Source organism: Neoarius graeffei, chromosome 22 (genome assembly GCF_027579695.1).
Source record: "Neoarius graeffei isolate fNeoGra1 chromosome 22, fNeoGra1.pri, whole genome shotgun sequence".
Classification (NCBI taxonomy): Eukaryota; Metazoa; Chordata; class Actinopteri; order Siluriformes; family Ariidae; genus Neoarius; species Neoarius graeffei.
The window spans coordinates 14506504-14526398 of NC_083590.1; the positions used below are offsets into that span (position 1 = coordinate 14506504).

General features: G+C 41.6%; 1 protein-coding gene across 1 annotated transcript; it reads left to right on the forward strand.

Annotated features, from left to right (window-relative positions):
• The first annotated feature begins 926 nt into the window (after positions 1–926).
• On the forward strand, positions 927–19331 carry LOC132870670 (cytoglobin-2-like). Its single transcript, XM_060904432.1, has 3 exons — positions 927–1162; positions 16444–16675; positions 17218–19331. The coding sequence occupies exons 1-3, from the start codon at positions 1017–1019 to the stop codon at positions 17368–17370; spliced, it is 531 nt and encodes a 176-aa protein (XP_060760415.1). The 5' UTR covers positions 927–1016; the 3' UTR covers positions 17371–19331.
• The last annotated feature ends 564 nt before the right edge of the window (positions 19332–19895 follow it).

Genomic DNA, 19895 nt, shown 5'->3' on the forward strand with positions numbered 1-19895 from the left:
CCCAACTTTTTTGGAATCAGGGTTGTACAACAAGGCCTACACTTCAGTATGTTACTCTGTACAGCTAACAGCTAACATCTGCTTTCCATCAATACGTCAAAGATCAAAAGACTAAAGAAGACCACATGTCTCTAAGGTCAGCTCAGGTCACAAAGAAAACACCAGGACTGTTTGTTAGTGTGTTACAGAGGAAATGTTGCAAGGAGCCAATCCATGATCATGACAAATAAAAAAAAAATAAAAGGGTGATGTTGTTCTGTTTGGCTTTCTTTCCCACTTCACTCATCTCAGTTTTGTGACAATGAACTTAAACAAGTATTTGAGCTCCAGTGGATTTACCCTTGTTTTTTTTATCCTTATTTTACTCAGTTTAAAAAAAAAATCCCATGACATTTGGAAATATTCACATCTGTACAAAATGTTCTGAATACGTTCATGTGAGCACACCAACCCAGTGATAGATGTTAAACTGTTATGTCAAACACCTCAAGAAGAAGATGCACTAAGACGCATGCTGAATGAAAGAGAAGGTGGAATGCAGAAAAAGCAACTGACCAACATGAGCAGAAGCTCTAAAATGATAAACACAAGGATATTTTCTGAAATCTCCATCCTGCAAGATTGATAACACTCTGATCTTACACACTCGATAACGCAGCATGAGATTATACAGTCAGTGTGTTATGCAATTCATCCTGTGAAGCAATGACTGTATGAAGGGATGGAGTTTAAAGGTGAGAGAGAGAGAGAAAAGACAGAGGGCATTAAATGATTAAGGCATTTTGCAAATGCTGCCTTAATCTATTCATCACTGAACAGCTGCTGAGCTGGGGGGCAGGGTTGAGTTACATGGAGTAAAAAAAAGACAAGGGAGGAGGGACGAGAGAAGAAGGGACAGACATAAAAGAGAGAAAGAGGTGGGGCGCTACTCATTCAGCACTTTATTTCTTCACTGATTCATTCAGCAAAAAGAGAAACATCTGGGAAAAGGTTGCAGCTGCATCCCAGGGTGGAAAATGTGTGAGATGGAGGGAATCAGAGGAGAGCACGAGCAGATAGAAAGACCAGAGTCACTCAAAGAGGAAGAAAGAGTGACAATCAAGAACACCTGGGCAAAGGTGTATGAGAATAAAAAAGTGGCAGGAGTTGCTGTGCTCATCAGGTACTCATCTCTGTCGATATGTCTCTCTGTCTTGTATCTCTCGCTCTCTGATTTTTTATTTCAGATCTGTTTTTCTTGCTTAACTGGTTGAATAGCACCACTAAAGGGTTCTTTGGTTTGTCTTTACAAAGCTAGAACCATTACTCATTCAAAATAAACACTTCTACAGCACAGCTTAATGTGTTCCTGATCTAACAAACATGAGGTGATTCTGGAGACTTTATAGAAACTGGCTTGGTTACATACATGGCCTAATTTTTCATTGTCTACAACTTGAAACTGTTTCCAGTTGGGGGAAAAAAAATCAAATAGTTATAGGGCTCTACATAGAAGTTCTCATGCCCCCCAAACACCCCCCCCCCCCCCCCCCCGAGGAACAACCTAAAAGAACCTTAGAGTCATTTTGTAAGAGTGTTTCACCTTCCATAGAAAGAAGGGGTATGAGTTATAATCCCGTCCCTAAGGCAATCTTTTTACCTTTGAAAAAGAAAGTTGGCTTTAAATGCTAGAATTTCTGTAATAACAGCTCAGTCTGTTTTTTTTTTTTTTTGTCTTGAGACAAAAAAGGCAAAACCTAACAAGGGAATGTCTGTCTAAGAGGAATACAACATTTCAGGCCGTGCTTTTTTACAAAACTAACACAGAACTGTTCGCTGTTTAAATTATTTCATCGGCTTTATACGATTAGAATCTCATTTGTTCTGGAAACTTCACTGGAAGAGAGATATAAATCAATATGACATTACACACAGTACCAGTTAAAAGTTTGGACACGCCTTCTAATTCAATGTTTTTCTTTATTTTTATTAATTAAAAGTCACTTTAGGGCGGCACGGTGGTGTAGTGGTTAGCGCTGTTGCCTCACAGCAAGAAGGTCCGGGTTCGAGCCCTGTGGCTGGCGAGGGCCTTTCTGTGCGGAGTTTGCATGTTGTCTGTGTGGGTTTCCTCCAGGTGCTCCGGTTTCCCCCACAGTCCAAAGACATGCAGGTTAGGTTAACTGGTGACTCTAAATTGACTGTAGGTGTGAATGTGAGTGTGAATGGTTGTCTGTGTCTATGTGTCAGCCCTGTGATGACCTGGCGACTTGTACAGGGTGTACCCCGCCTTTCGCCCGTAGTCAGCTGGGATAGGCTCCAGCTTGCCTGTGACCCTGTAGAACAGGATAAAGTGGCTAGAGATAATGAGATGAGATGAGAAGTCACTTTATGTCTTAAAGTGATGATGAATGTCATTTATCTTTACTTAGTTGAGCGGTTCTTGACATATGGATTACTACAGCTGTGGTGTTGAATAGGGCTATTTACTGTATTTTTATTCTTTACTGTCTACTCTTTGATCTCAAACACATTAATAAGGCAAGAATTTAATCCACTAATTAACTTTTGATGAGACAGACCTGTTAATTGAAAAGCATTCCAGGTGACTACCTCATGAAGCTGGTTAAGATAACGCCAATAGTGTGTAAAGCAAAGCGTCATCAAGCTCAACGCTGGTTACTTTGAAGAATTTAAACTATCAAATATATATTGTTTTTAACACTTTATTTTGTTTACCACATAATTCCAGATATGTTCCATTTGTTATTTCATAGTTTCATGTTTTCAGTATTGGTCTACAATGTAGACAGTACAAAATACAGAGAAACACAAGGATGAGTAGAGTAGGAGTGTACAAACTTTTAACTGGGGCTGTACACTATATTCTATTGACCTACAGTGTTCACCATGATTATTGGCACCCCTTATAGAGATTATTAAAAGGGATAGAAAACATTCACCTTTTGGTGAAGTCGCTTCATCTCATGCTGAAAAAAATGAGAAAAATCCAACCTTGAATTGAAATCAATTTACTGAGAGAAAAACAAATCCCTCATCAAGAAATATCCATCCATCCATTATCCATAACCGCTTATCATGTACAGGGTCGCAGGCAAGCTGGCACCTATCCCAGCTGACTATGGGTGAGAGGTGGGGTACACCCTGGACAAGTCGCCAGATCATCACAGGGCTGATACATGGAGACAAACAACCATTCACACTCACATTCACACCTATGGTCAATTTAGAGCTACCAATTAGCCTAACCTGCATGTCTTTGGACTGTGGGGGAAACTGGGTGTTCCGGTTGAAACTCAGACACGTGGAGAACATACAAACTCCACACAGAAAGGGCCCTCATTGGCCGCTGGGCTCAAACCCAGAGCCTTCTTGCCATGAAATGACAGTGCTAACCATTACACCACTCAAGAAATATATTTTAACAAAACCAAATGTGCCACTATTATTCACACCCCTGTATTTAATACTTTGTACAACCTCCTTTGCACTGAGTCTCTCCTGTAACATTTTATAAGGTTGGAGATACAGAGCATGGCATCTGATACCATTCCTCTTTCCACAATCTCTCCATATCATCCAGGGTCCAAGACCTTCTCTTGTGCGCTCTTCTTTTCAGCTCAGCCCACAGGTTTTCACTGGGGTCCAGCTCAGGGGACTGAGATGGCCAGGGCAGAAGCTTGATTCTGTGCTCAGTGGACCATTTTTGTGTTGATTTGGACATCGGATCATTGCCCCATTGGAAGATCCGATGATGACTCAGTTTCAGTTTCTTGGCAGGCAGCCAGATTCTGATGTCCTGGTATTTCATGGAGTCCATGATGCCATGTACCCTAACAAGGTTTCCAGGGCCTTTGGAGGAAAAACAGCCCCAAAACATCACAGAACTTACACTATATTTTACAGTTGGGATCGGGTTCTTTTCATTGTAGCTGTCCTTCTTTTACACCAAACCCACTGGGTGTGTTTATCACCAAAAAGCTCCATTTATGTTCCATCAGACCAGAGAACATGGTTGCAGTCAAAGTTGTAGTGGCGTTTCACAAACTTCAGGTGTTTATGTTTGTGGTTAACTGACAGAAAAAGGCTTTTTCTGGAACCATCCAAATAATCTGTTGGCACAGAGGTGGAGTCTGATGGTGGGTTTGGAGATTTGGAAACTCCAAGATTTTACTTTTTCTTGTAATTCACCAACAGTGATCCTTGGGGATTTTTTTTTTTGCCTCTCTTACTCTCCTCAAAACTGTACATGGGGGCAAAATAAACTTGGCTCCTCTTCCAGGCAAATTAGTAACAGTTCCAGTAGGTGTCCACTTTTTTTTTAATTATTGCCCTAAAAGTAGAAATGGACATTTTCAGGTGAGTAGCTATTTTTTTCATCACCATTCTCTGACTTATGAAGATCAACACACTTCTCCCTCATTTGGTTTGTGTGTTCTCTTATCTTTCCCATGTTGATGTTGAGGGAATGTGGACTCTTTGTCACCTCATATTTGTCCCCCAGTTAATCAGGAAGTCATGGATTACACCATGAAAGTTCCTACACGCTACAATCAACTCAAAAATACTGTACAATTTAAATGGGAAACATGCTTCAGTGACATTGTGTTCACTATAATGTCCAGAGGTGCTAATAATAGTCGCACTTATTTTCAATAATTATTTCCTGATGAGGTATTTGTTTTTCTCTGAATTAATGTGTTTAAATTAAAGGTTGGATTTTTCTCATTTTTTTCAGTGTGAGATGAAGCAACTTCACTAAAAGGGGGATTTTTTTTTCTAAACCTTTTTACTAATCTTTACAAGGGGTGCCAATAATTGTGGAGGGCACTGTGTACAGACAGAGATCCTATGTGATAATGATTCCACAAATGTTATTGGAATGTTTTCTGCTGCAGGTCAAACAAAATAAAGTGAAATAATATGTCGGCAGCTATCCAGCAATTTTCCCTAGATTTAAGACAGACAATCAAATGTGTGTGAGTTGTGGTACCACAGATGGTTTTAGTTATGTGGTAATGATTTCAGCACGCATGTTAAAAGAGCTTGACCACTGAAATGTATGCCGAGATATTTATCTTTCTTGGTAAAATAGGAATCAGACTGTAGACTGAGTCTGTACAGTCCAAAAGGAGTCAGAAAAGAAAATAAGTAAAATTAAGTTAAGAAAGCAACATAAACCGAGTAAAGGAATCCTTAAAACTGATCCATGAGTTAAAATAATTTCTTTTTTAATCAGGGTTAATTATCAGTTTGTGTGTGTGTGTGTGTGTGTGTGTGCAAACGCACTTCCAGGAAGTGTCAGTGAACATCAGCCTTGAACTTGGGTACTTTCTGCAGCTCTGTGTGTTTGAAGCAACACACACACACACACAAAAAAAAAAATCATCTGCTTTTCATATTCTTATCATAAGCAGGTCAATGATTCTGCTTGATTTTCAGTTTATTACATGTTCCTTCCTCAGCTATATTCAAAGTCTTTGGTGCATGAAATCAGAGATATCACACTCTCAGGGGAAAAAAAGAGTATGAAGCTGTACTGGGTTGGGACTCGGGGATGGTGGGTATTTTTTACCTAGAAAGGTGCATATAGTAAAGCTTTACTCGACAAGGTAATTACAGCCCTTTGCAGTCAATACTCAAACCAATACCAACACAAAATACCCAGTGCCATACCAAATACCAAAACCAGCATTAAATACCAAACTCAATATCAAAGACCAAGACCAATATTAAAGACCCAAATCCTTACCAAATACCAATACTAACATTAAATACCCAACTCCATACCAAACACCAACATTAAATAATCAAATCCATATGAAATAACAATACCAGCATTACATTCTTGAATCCATAACAAATACCAATATTAGCATTAAATGGCCAACTTCATACCAAATAACAATATCTGCATTAAATATTCAAATAATCCATAGCAAATACCAACATTAAATACCCAAATCCATACCAAACACCAGCATTAAATTATCAAATTCATACCAAATATCAATACCAACATTAAATACCCAACTCCATATCAAATACCAACATCTCATTCTCATCTCATTATCTCTAGCTGCTTTATCCTTCTACAGGGTCGCAGGCAAGCTGGAGCCTATCCCAGCTGAGTATGGGCGAAAGGCGGGGTACACTCTGGACAAGTCGTCAGGTCATCACAGGGCTGACACATAGACACAGACAACCATTCACACTCACACCTACGGTCAATTTAGAGTCACCAGTTAACCTAACCTGCATGTCTTTGGACTGTGGGGGAAACCGGAGCACCCAGAGGAAACCCACGCGGACACAGGGATAACATGCAAACTCCGCACAGAAAGGCCCTCGCCAGCCATGGGACTCGAACCCGGACCTTCTTGCTGTGAGGTGACAGCGCTAACCACTACACCACCGTGCCACCCCAAATACCAACATTAAATAATCAAATCCATAACAAATACCAATATACAACATTAAAGACCCAAATCCTTGCCAAACACCAATACCAGCATTAAATCCCCAAATCCATACCAAACACCAATACTAACGTTAAATGCCCAACTCCATACCAAATAACTATATCTACATTAAATATCCAAATAATCCATTGCAAATACCAAAATTAAATAACCCAAATCCATTCCAAATACTAACATCAAATAATCAAATCCATACCAAATACCAATACCAACATTAAATACCCAACTCCATACCAAACACCAATATGAACATTAAATACCCAAATCCATACCAGATGCCAGTACTAACATTAAATACCCAACTCAATACCAATACCAATGCCAGTATTAAAGACCAAAATCCATACCAATACCAGCATTAAATTCCCAACTCAATACCAAATACCAATATTAAAGTGCATATCACAGGTAAATTCAGGAGCAAGATCAATGTAATTCTCCTATTTTATATTAAACTTTGGTCAAATATCTGTCACATTTTGCATTTTGTGCAATTTTTTTACCTTGCACAATACCAGAAAAATTCAGTTGAAATTAAGCCATTTGAGGCGAATTCGTCCGCCTCTGAAAAAACCTGGCATTTGGATTTCCTGGCAAACATTGATTTTTGTGACGTCGCGTGCAGGATGCCTCCTTCTGAATCCTACATCAGTGCTGGTTTGTTTATGAGAAAACGACCTGGTGGTTTTCTGCAAATTTCTTCAACGTTATCATGTAATTATTAAAATGGTTAACAGATGTATCGTAGGAGGGTGTAGCAACATCAATCATGATGGGATTAGTACTCATCATTTTCCAAAAGACTGGACAATGAGAGAGAAATGGGAGCGCTTGGTCTACACAGGCTGTGCACTGAAATCGTGCAAGCTTGCACAGCCTGCTGACGCTTCTGCAGGTAATGTCACAAATCTGGCTCAAGACTCCCTTGGGATTTTTCCAGACACGTTTTGTTATTTTATTTTTTTTCTGCTGTGGACAGATGGCCTTGTGCAAAATTACCCTTCTGGATGAGTGTGTAAAGGGACATACTTTCATCTAAAAAAAAATGAAATTGGTCCAGGATATGCACTTTAAAGACCCAAATCCATATCAAATACCAATGTTAAATAACCAAATCATTATCAAATAGTAATTTTAATGTTAAATATTCCTATTATACCCAATAACAAATCCAAAACAAAATCCCCAAAATAGAATCAAATACCAACATCAACACTAATTAACCAAATTCATACCAAATACAAATACCAGCACTATATACCCAAATCAATCCCAAAATCCATGTCAAATACCAATATCAAGACTAAATGCCAAATGCCAATAACAAATACCAATGGAAACACCATTACCAAACACCAAAACAAAATGTCAAGATCAAATACAGGACATTAATAATCAAAATCAATACCAAATACAAATAACATCAAAACCAATAGCAACACCGAGTACCAACACCATCCACCAGTTAACAAGATCAAACACTGAATGTCACTGACAAATACTGATTTAAATATCAAATACTGCCATTCCTATCAAGACTGAGATTTTTACTTTAAATTATAGTTATTCTCAGAAAGGCATTTCATACTGTTTCTTTCATCACAACACACAGTATAAAAATATGTGTATCTATTTATCTTTGGTCATTGAGCAAATTTGGCAGGTTTATCACTGAACACACCAAGCATTGTCGACATTCCTGGACAGCTGTCAAAAATAACTCATATTTCTACATAATAAACTCTCCTCATATGAACCAGTGCCATGTTTGGTTTTCTAGAACGTTCTGTGCTGCTGACATTCCTGAAATAATTCAGAAACCATGTCTGATATTGTAAGGAATGGGGTATGTCAAGTCAAGTCAAGTCAAGTCTGTTTGTATAGCACTTTTAACAATAGACATTGCCCCAAAGCAGCTTTACAGAATCTGAATGATCCAAGACATGAGCCAATTTTATCCCTGATCTATCCCCAATGAGCAAGCCCGTGGTGGCGGTGGCAAGGAAAAACTCCCCCAGATGACACAAGGAAGAAACCTTGAGAGGAACCAGACCCAAAAGGGAACCCATCCTCACCTGCACAACATATGCTAAGTACTAGCTTCTATGTAGAGAAGCCAGTGAAAATAAATCTAGACTTTATCTCTTCATTTAATTGGCAAAAAAAGAAAAATCAGCTTCAATCAATCAATCAATCAATCAATCAATCAGTCAATCAGTCAATCAATAAATGCAATCTGACACAAATGTACTGAAAAACTCTCTTAAAGAGATATGTTTGCCCAAAACAGACCTACATCCTTGTGTATTTATTTCTGATTAGGTGAGGAGTGCAACCGAGTAGGTCACAGAAGGCCTTAATATTTCACTGAGAAGGGGCTTAAATGCATAACACAGATACCTGAATATGTCCATCTCAATATGAGAACCAGATCTGTCCATCTACACATGAAAACCAGATCTGTCCATCTAAACACAAGAAACAGATCTATCCATCTAAACACGAGAACCAGATCTGTCCATCCAAACACAAAAACCAGATCTGTCCATCAAAACATGAAAACCAGATCCATCCATCTATATATTAGAACCAGATCTATCTGTCTATACAAAGACGAGAACCAGATCTATCCATCTACACATGAGAACCAGATCTATATATTCAAACACAAGAACCAGCACGGGCGATTGCTCTAAGACAACAAGGGAGGCTCAGCCTCCTCTAAAAATGACGAACATCGTGTAGGATGAATTGCGCTAGGCTTATGTTATAGCCGACCTTATAACATTGCTATTTCAGATCCAGAATCATAGAAATATATGTGCTCAACCCAACTACAGTGCGAAATCATTCTGTTATAACTTTCCCCAGTTCGCCTAATGTGTGCGTGAGTTTTTCCCCCTCGTGACAGCGTGATGCAGCCCAGCCTCAGTGGACTTCAATGGCATTTGGGAGCTATGCGCTGTTCAATCTCAAAATGCAAGATGATTATTGGACAAATACTGCGAAAACGCCCGCCCACCGGACTCCCAGCCTCAGTGGACTTCAATGGCATTTGGGAGCTATGCGCTTTTCAATATCAAAATGCAAGATGATTATTGGACAAATACTGCGAAAACGCCTGCCCACTGGACTCCCAGCCTCACAGTGGGAGGGACATCGCAAAGCTTTCCGCGAGGAGACTGGTGATTGGTGAAAGCGGCCAGATATTTTCTTTGATTGACAGCTTGTTTCAAATATAGACAGGCAGCGGTGAATTTCAGTTTAGTCCCATGCGGATTCACAAGTGCTGTGGTGTATTGTAAGAGATCAGCTTACATTTCAATTTCATTCATTACATACGGTTTCTACCAGCTTTTTTAGTTTGTATATATCTCGTCTCGTCTCGTCTCGTCTTCTTCCGCTTATCCAGGACCGGGTCGCGGAGGCAGCAGTCTAAGCATGGAAGCCCAAACTTCCCTTTCCCCAGACACCTCGGCCAGCTCCTCGGGAAGAACACCGAGGCGTTCCCAGGCCAGCCGAGAGACATAGTCCCTCCAGCGTGTCCTGGGTCTTCCCCTCCTAGAACTGCCACCTTATTGTGGTGGAGGGGTTTGTGTGCTTGAATGATCCTAGGAGCTATGTTGTCGGGGGCATTATGCCCCTGTTAGGGTTTCCCAAGGCAGACAGGTCCTAGGTGACAGGCCAGACCAAGAGCAGTTCACCAAAAAAAAACCCCTATGGAGAAAAAATCCAGGACCGTGACGTCGCCCGGTAGGACGCAGCCGGGGCCCCACCCTGGAGCCAGGCCCGGGGTTGGGGCTCGTATGCGAGCGCTTGGTGGCCGGGCCTTTGCCCATGGGGCCCGGCCGGGCTCAGCCCGAAGAGGTGACGTGGGCCCGACCTCCTGTGGGTTCACCACCCACAGAGGTAGCAGTAGGGGTTTGGTGCAGTGTGGATTGGGTGGCAGTCGAAGGCAGGGGCCTCGACGACCTGATCCCCGGACACAGCGGCTGGCTGTTGGGACATGGAATGTCACTTCACTGGGGGGGAAGGAGCCTGAGCTTGTGCGGGAGGTTGAGAGGTACCGGCTAGAGATAGTCGGGCTCACCTCCACGCACAGCTTGGGCTCTGGAACCCAGCTCCTCGAGAGGGGCTGGACTTTCCACTTCTCTGGAGTCGCCCATGGTGAGCGGCGGCGGGCTGGTGTGGGCTTCCTTATAGCTCCCCAGCTCAGCCGCCATGTGTTGGAGTTTACCCCAGTGAACGAGAGGGTCGCCTCTCTGCGCCTTCGGATTGGGGAGAGGGCTCTTGCTGTTGTTTGTGCCTACGGGCCAAATAGCAGTATAGAGTATCCGGTCTTCTTGGAGTCCCTGGGAGAGGTACTGAGGGGTGCTCAGACTGGGGACTCCATTGTGCTACTGGGGGACTTCAATGCTCACGTGGGCGATGACAGTGACACCTGGAGGGGCGTGGTTGGGAGGAACGGCCTCCCCGATCTGAACCCGAGTGGTGTTTTGTTATTGGACTTCTGTGCTAGTCACAGTTTGTCCATAACGAACACCATGTTCGAGCATAGGGGTGTCCATAAGTGCACGTGGCACCAGGACACCTTAGGTCGGAGGTCGATGATCGACTTTGTAGTCGTGTCATCTGATCTCCGACCCTATGTCTTGGACACTCGGGTGAAGAGAGGGGCTGAGTTGTCAACTGATCACCACCTGGTGGTGAGTTGGATCCGCTGGCGGAGGAGGAAGCTGGACAGACCTGGCAGGCCCAAACGTATGGTGAGGGTCTGCTGGGAACGTCTGGCCGAGCACTCTGTTGGGGAGGTCTTTAACTCCCACCTCCGGGAGAGCTTTTCCCAGCTTCCGAGGGAGGCGGGGGACATTGAGTCTGAGTGGACCATGTTCTCTACCTCCATTGTGGATGCAGCTGTTCGGAGCTGTGGCCGCAAGGTCTCCGGTGCCTGTCGTGGCGGCAATCCCCGAACCCGGTGGTGGACACCGGAAGTAAGGGATGCCGTCAAGCTGAAGAAGGAGTCCTATCGGGCCATGTTGACCTCTGGGACTCCTGAGGCAGCCGACAGGTATCGGCAGGCCAGGCGTGCTGCAGCTCGGGCAGTTGCGGAGGCAAAAACTCGGAACTGGGAGGAGTTCGGGGAGGCCATGGAGAAGGACTATCGGTCGGCCTCGAAGAAATTCTGGCAAACCGTCCGGCGCCTCAGGAGGGGGAAGCAGTACTCTGCCAACACTGTTTACAGTGCGGGTGGGGAGCTGTTGACCTCGACTGGGGACATTGTCGGGCGGTGGAAGGAATACTTTGAGGATCTCCTCAATCCCACCATCATGTCTTCCACTGAGGAGACTGAGGCTGATGACTCAGAGGTGGACTCGTCCATTACCCAAGCCGAAGTCACTGAGGTGGTTTGCAAGCTCCTCGGTGGCAAGGCACCGGGGGTGGATGAGATCCGCCCTGAGTATCTCAAGTCTCTGGATGTTGTGGGGCTGTCTTGGTTGACACGCCTCTGCAACATCGCGTGGCGGTCGGGGACAGTGCCTCTGGAGTGGCAGACTGGGGTGGTGGTCCCTCTTTTTAAGAAAGGGGACCGGAGAGTGTGCTCCAATTATAGGGGAATCACACTTCTCAGCCTCCCAGGGAAAGTTTACTCCAGGGTACTGGAGAGGAGAATTCGACCAATAGTCGAACCTCGGATCCAGGAGGAACAATGCGGTTTTCGTCCTGGTCGCGGAACACTGGACCAGCTCTATACCCTTCATAGGGTGCTCGAGGGTTCATGGGAGTTTGCCCAACCAGTCCACATGTGCTTTGTGGATCTGGAGAAGGCATTCGACCGTGTCCCCCGTGGTATTCTGTGGGGGGTGCTTCGGGAGTATGGGGTTTGGGGCTCTTTGCTAAGGGCTGTCCGGTCCCTGTACGAACGGAGCAGGAGTCTGGTTCGCATTGCCGGCAGTAAGTCAGACCTGTTCCCAGTGCATGTTGGACTCCGTCAGGGCTGCCCTTTGTCACCGGTTCTGTTCATAATTTTTATGGACAGAATTTCTAGGCGCAGCCAGGGGCCGGAAGGAATCCTGTTTGGGAACCACAGGATTTCATCTCTGCTTTTTGCGGATGATGTTGTCCTGTTGGCTTCTTCAAACCAGGACCTTCAGCATGCACTGGGGCGGTTTGCAGTCGAGTGTGAAGCGGCTGGGATGAGAATCAGCACCTCCAAGTCCGAGGCCATGGTTCTCGACCGGAAAAGGGTGGCTTGCCCTCTCCAGGTTGGTGGAGAAGTCCTGCCTCAAGTGGAGGAGTTTAAGTATCTCGGGATCTTGTATATATTTTCATTGTAAATAAAGTGTAAATATAATGTTGTCAAGTTTGCTATCTTAGTTCCAGAAATTTTGTTTGAGTGACTGAACTTGAACTTGAGGGGGCTAGTCAGCTAGCAAGAAAGCTGCGCACGGATGCCAAGCATTGCTGATTTAATTTTGGCAAAGCCATTTGCCAGTCTTCCTTTTGAAGAAAAAATTTAAATTAAAGAGCAGGGTAGACCAATGCCTCAAATTGACTTGGTGAAAAAGGTAGGGAATAATACTCGTTCCTTTCAGCTCTCCTGGTATGAGAAAGTGAATTGGCTAACAGCAAGTGACCCACATCAACAACAGTAAATAGGCTACTTTAGTAATATGTCATGGATGGACCAAAAATATAGAATCTATTTAAAATGTTTGTGCTGAGTATATTATATTGGAATATATATTTCTCTGGATATGAATTAAACACAGCTAAAATTTGGAAAACATTTTTAAACAAAAACACAGCCGAGAACATTTCACACTACAGACCTGGATTAAAAGTGAAGGGTTATCAAAATTGTCAATGAAACATTTCTCAGTCAAAATAAGTAAAATATAGGGAAAGTGTCATTGAATGAAATGTGTGGCACCCAGCTCTATGTTTGGCTCCCCAAGGTCAGTGCTTGTGCCTATTCCAGAACACTCTGCTGTTACTGCTGAGGTTCCTGACAAAGAGCTGCTTTCAATAATGATCAATTTTTAAACAACATGCCACAATTTTAAAATATAAAATGTTAAAATTCCCCCCCCCCCCCAACACCACCATCATGTATATTGGACAGTAGGCTAATGGGCCAAAAGAACCTGTTATTTCACAGTTTGTGACCCTGCCAACAATCAGCCAGATCAGAGGCAAGAGTATGGGCAAAATTGATGTGTTTTTTCTTTTTTCTTTTAAAATCTGGAAATATCGTAACCGACCAGCCTCCCCTGTTTGAAAGACTAGCAGCCGCCACTGAGAACCAGATTTGTCCATCCAAACATGAGAACCATATCTGTCCATCCAAACATGAGAACCAGATCTGTATATCTAAACATGAGAACCAGATCTGTCCATCTAAACATGAGAACCAGATATGTCCATCTAAACACAAGAACTAGATCTGTCCATCCAAACACAAAACCAGATCTGTCCATCAGTGGCGGTTCTAGACCAAAATTACTAGGGGGGCCGAGGTGGGGCCAGTGTTTTTTCAGGGGGGCACATATGGACAAAACATGGCAATATTTAAGCGTTCAAAATGTTTAGTTTAGTTTATTTAAAACCAAAACAAAATACATTGAGCATAAATACAATGAGATAAACATTCTGTCTCAATAGCCTAAACATAAAATAAATTGTGCTCAATAAATCTTAAAACCATGTTTCTCTTTTTTGTAAAATAAGATTTCTATTTTTGCATACAATGAATCTTTTCTTCAGATGTGGCTGCACTGGAGTGTCGTCCAAGCACTTGCTGATATCTGGAGAAAGATGAATACAGTAAATATGAGAGTGCTACTGAGAACAACATGTATTTATCATTATTCATTTATTAATTTATTATTATATCTATTATTTATATTTATTAATTATTATTCAGACTTCACACTTTCAGGGTAGGCTATATGAATTGTAGGCCAACACTGCTCACACACATGCATTTGTTCAACATCACAAACCTGATGGTGCTGTACTTGATATGCATGGTGAATCTGGTTGTCCCAATGACTCGTTGGGTTGTCCCTCATTCTGTCCCTCAATCTGATCCTGAATGTCTTCATCCTCACTCTCAGATTGCCTTTCAGATGCCTCACTTTCCACCTCTCCAACCACCACCTCTGGCTCTCTCTCCACCTCTGGCTCTCTCTCCTCTTTCATAATCTTCGTCTTCCTTACTCTCTCTATGTTGCTTTTTGCTAATAGGGGCAAAAAAGGACATAATGTCCTTCTTGCTCCTTTTCATGATGATAGCCTACAGTAGGCCTATACTAAAAAGTAAACGGAGAGGAATGTAGCCTCTACATATCACAAGGCCATTCGAGTTTTACAAGAAGGTAAACACTGTCGGTTATTTTACCCATTTCCCAAAAATATTAAGTTAGGCTACTTATTGCTGTGCAACGCACTTTTAAGAAAGCGCAATAAAACGGATTTATTATTGTAGTGAACAACAACAGTAAAACACGGATATGTGCAAACACTGATGTTACAAAATTGAATAATTTTCCTTACCTTCGCCTCTTTGCAGTAGCCTAGTCCTTGCAGGGCTGCAGCTGTTATCTCTCACGTCCGAAGTTTACAATTCGCGCTGCTGCGGGTCTTTCTGCTGCAGGTAACAGTGTGCGTGCAGCGCTTTAAGGAGTCCGTGTAGAACACTCCGTCATGTCAGTTCCGATCTTCGAGCCAGCGCACGTCGAAATTAATAAAGCTTATTATCTGTTCAGCACAGGGGCCACAACAGGGGCCAGGAGCAATTTTACAGGGGCACTGGCCCCCCCTGGCCCCCATTTAAAACCGCCTATGCTGTCCATCCAAACATGAGAACCAGATCTGCCCATCCAAACATGAGAACCAGATTTGTCCATCTACACATGAGAACCAGATCTGTCCATCTAAACATGAGAACCAGATCTGTCCATCTACATATGAGAACCAGAGCTGTCCATCTAAACACAAGAATCAGATCTGTCCATCCAAACATGAGAACCAGATCTGTCCATCCAAATACAAGAACCAGATCTGTCCATTATATCAAAGCAAGACATGACCAGACTATAGGTGTCCATCAGCATTATTTTAAATACCAATTATGCCATTGTTTTATTTTTATGTGATTATTTTTACAATATTTTTAACAAAACGAACTGGTTCTATTTCTTAACTAAAGTGACGCTGATCAGAAAAAAAAAAACATCCTGAAGGTGAATGAATAAACATGTACAGAATTCTGCATTCTGTTCACAACTACACAAGAACACCAAACATCTAAATCAGATAGCCAGGATTCCATTCTGCTCAGAGAAGCGAATAAAGGAGAATGTAGAGGAAAAAAACAATAAATATGAAAGAGACAGGAAAGAGGGAACATAAAACAGATGAGGAAATAATTTCCCACTTGTCTGATTCATAATGAAGGCGATTCAAAAGCTGCTTTGAGCCACAGCGTAGCTTCATTCAGCACAGAGCAATGGAGGTCACAGGCTTATTTAACTGTAGACTTATTTACTCTCTGTGTGTGTGTGTGTGTGTGTGTGTGTGTGTGTGTGTGTGTGTGTGTGCTGTATACTTTGATCTCCAGATAAAGCAGTGATGAAAGAATGGCAAGCTGTGTTTCAATGGAGTGTGTTTTTCATCCAAATAGTAGTTTCTGAATAAAGCAAAGTGTGTGTGTGTGTGTGTGTGTGTGTGTGTGTGTGTGTGTGTGTGTGTGTGTGTGTGTTAACCTTTGGTTAAATATTATGCTTCTTATGCAGCTTTCTGGAACTACAATAGTATCAGGGCCCACACACACACAGACACACACACACACACACACAGTTACAGGATACAAAATTTTATCTTCAAGATAGAAGGCAGAAGCGCTGTAGAGTGAATAGCTTGTGCCTTTTCTCCCTTAATTTATTTGACCTTTTTTCCACAGATTCTTTACAAGTTTTCCCGCATCAAAGCAGTACTTCAGTGAGTTTCAGCACATGGAGGATGTGCAGGAAATGCAGTCGAGCATGCAGCTGCAGAAACACGCCGTGCGAGTGATGAATGCACTCAATACGCTGGTGGAGAACCTTCATGATGGAGAGAAGATAGCATCTGTGCTGGAGCTGCTGACTAAATCACACGCTTACAAACACGATGTCAAGCCTGTGTACTTTAAAGTAAGAGGAGGAGGTTAAACACACACACACACACACAAAATTAAGGTGAGACACTACAGGGTTTAATAGTTTTAAAACAATAGATTCATTTTCACCAGTTGTTTGTTGATATTCTTGTTTTTTTTTTGTATTGGAACTTTTAAAAAAATTCACATTTACGCATGAAAATGAGGCTTTGTCTATTTAAAAGTGCTCAAATTTGCATACTTAATCAAATAAAAATTCAATTAATTCATTAATTAAAGTATTTGTTTCACTGTGAAGACACTCTCAACAGACAAACCTTTAGACAACTTGTCGGAAAACATTTTTTAAAAATTGTTTAACCAAAAAACCTACCATGCACTGTTATAAAAATTACGTAATGCCAATTTTAGTGTAAAACCTAATATAAATCTTGTATATAGCTTGCAACATTTATTGTACAAGGTGGTCCACTTTAGATCGTTCCTTCTGTTCTAGACAGGGCCAGAGTGAGCTACGCTGTCATTGACGGTCTTGCTTTATTCTTCTTGTCTTTCCTCTCTGTGTTTCTGTCACAGATCCTGGGTGGAGTCATTCTAGAAGTGCTGGGGGAGGCTTTCCCAGAAACCTTTGGACCGGAAGCAAAGAGGGCATGGTCTAAATTAATGGACATGGTTTTCTGGCACATCACCCGGGTCTACTCTGAGATCGGCTGGGCTTCCACAGAGTGAGAGAGAGAGAGAGAGACAGAGAGTATCACTGCTATACACTCTCCGTCTGGATAACTGGAATTGGGTCTGAGGAACTCTGTCTCTGCAGGAATTATATTCATCACGGAAGATGTACAACCCCAATTCCAAAAAAGTTGGGATGCTGTGTAAACTGTAAATAAAAACAGACTTTGATAATTTGCAAATCATGGAAACCTTACGTATATTTCATTGAAAATAGTACAAAGACAACATATCGAATGTTGAAACTGAGAAATGTTATTGTTTTTTGAAAAATATGTGCTCATTTTGAATTTGATGTCAGCAACATGTTTCAAAAAAGTTGGGACAGGGACGTGTTTACCACTGTGTTGCATCACCTCTACTTTTAACAACACTTTGTAAAGGTTTGGGAGCTGAGGAGACCAATTGCTGTAGTTTTGAAAGAGAAATGTCCCATTCTTGCCTGATATACAATTTGAGTTGCTCAACAGTTCGGGGTCTGCTTTGTCGTATTTTGTGCTTCATAATGTGCCAAATGTTTTAAATGGGAGACAGGTCTGGACTGCAGCAGGCCAGTTTAGCATCTGCACTCTTTTACTATGGAGCCATGCAGTTTTAATATGCATAGAAAGCAGTTTGGCATTGTCTTGCTGAAAGAAGGAAGGCCTTCCCTGAAAAAGATTTTGTCTGGATGGCAGCATATTGCTCTGAAACGTGTTTATATCATTCAGCATTAATGATGCCTTCCCAGATGTACAAGCTACCCATGTCATGTGCACTAATGCCCCCTCATACCATCACAGATTCTGGCTTTTGGACACGGTGTCCATGATTTCTAAAATGAAATTTCTACTTTTGATTCATCAGACCTCTGGACAGTTTTCCACTTTGCCTCAGTCCATCATAAAAGAGCATTTATGAACTGTGAAAACAGTTCATAAATGAACTGTTTTCACAGACGATGGTTTTCTGAAGTGTTCCTGAGCTCATACAGTGATTTCCACTACAGACACGTGTCTGCTTTTAATGCAGTGTCTCCTGAGGGCCTGAAGATCACAGGCATCCAATGTCAGTTTTCAGCCTTGTCTCTTGCATACAGAGATTTTTTTTTTCCAGATAATTGGGGTTGTAAAAGAGATGACTTCAATGTGACATTATTACATTCATTTTGCCAGAGTGCTGGGACTCTCCTATAGCTCAGTAGCGTAAAGGAAGAGAAACAACACATTCCTATATTTGCATTTATATTCAATATTTACCAAAGACCAGAGAAGATTATATGTCTTTATATAAATGACACACTGTGCATTAATAGTTTTTTGGTATTGGTATATGACATCACATTTACCAGACACTACAGGTGAACAGGGTCATCTTTTAAAGAGGACGCATTATGAAAAACTCACTTTAGTGCCTCCCAACCCACAAACTCCGAAATAAGATACGGAGTCAGTTTCTTTTGGGCTCCTATTTCAGAAAACATGAGCTTCAACAAGGCTTCAGATTCGGCTCCTTTTTCTATGTCAAAAGTGGAGCTCATTAGAATAATCCTGCCCTCTCATCTGAATACTGTATCTGCACTCATGGCTTGGGAACTGCCTTTGTGAATGAATATTCATGAGAAAAGTGCTACCTGATTGGCAGGTGGAAGAGGGGGTGGAGTCAGCAGTGGCTCATTATCATTTAAAGGAACAGGCTATTCCTCAAATCAGCCGTTTTGAACAGGGCTGAGGGTGAGAAGGAGCTGTGGGGTTTTATCCTTGTGGTATTTTGACCAAAACATATCTCAGACCTCAACATTAAGACCTCAGGGAACTGTGTCAAAATGTGGAAAAGTGGTATAATACGTCACCTTTAAATCATTAGTTATCACAATAAACAAATATTCCCAAGTGGATTGCTCATATTCTCACAAGTCATTTTTAATTTCTTTTGCAAAAATGTATGCATACTTGAAAAAATAAAAACATGAACCAAAACCTAGTCTTTGGATGATGTTAATATTTAAAAATGTTCATTTCTATGTGAACACACGCTTTGGAAAAATACTTTTTCAGAATATTTTGTTGGAAAATCCTTTCTTAATCTTTGAATCAAGAAAATGCCATGTGATGTTATAAGATCTGGGCTTTTAATGTTTTCATATTAATAGAAATCCAGCAGTTATCAATGATTTGGGAAATTCCTCAAAGGGACAGGAATGAATGTGTAAAATTTCCTGAATGCAGATCATTTATAAACTGAGGTTTTCACTTCTGAAAAATATCATTTTGAGGAAAACAGTTTTTAAAAAAAACCTGAATGCAGCTTAATAAGTTTTCACTCTGGTTAATGTGGTTTATAAAAGTTTATAAAGGAAACTAGTGTGTATATATAATATACATAATATTACAAAAACTGACATATAGCTTTTCAGGGATATATAACATGACGTGAGTGTAAAATGACCAGAGCTTAAAGCCTTTTTCATAGTTTTAATGTTTCAGGTGTTAAAGTGCTACTTTGATGAGATTTTCTCACCGTTTGAGAGGATCTTTTTGGTT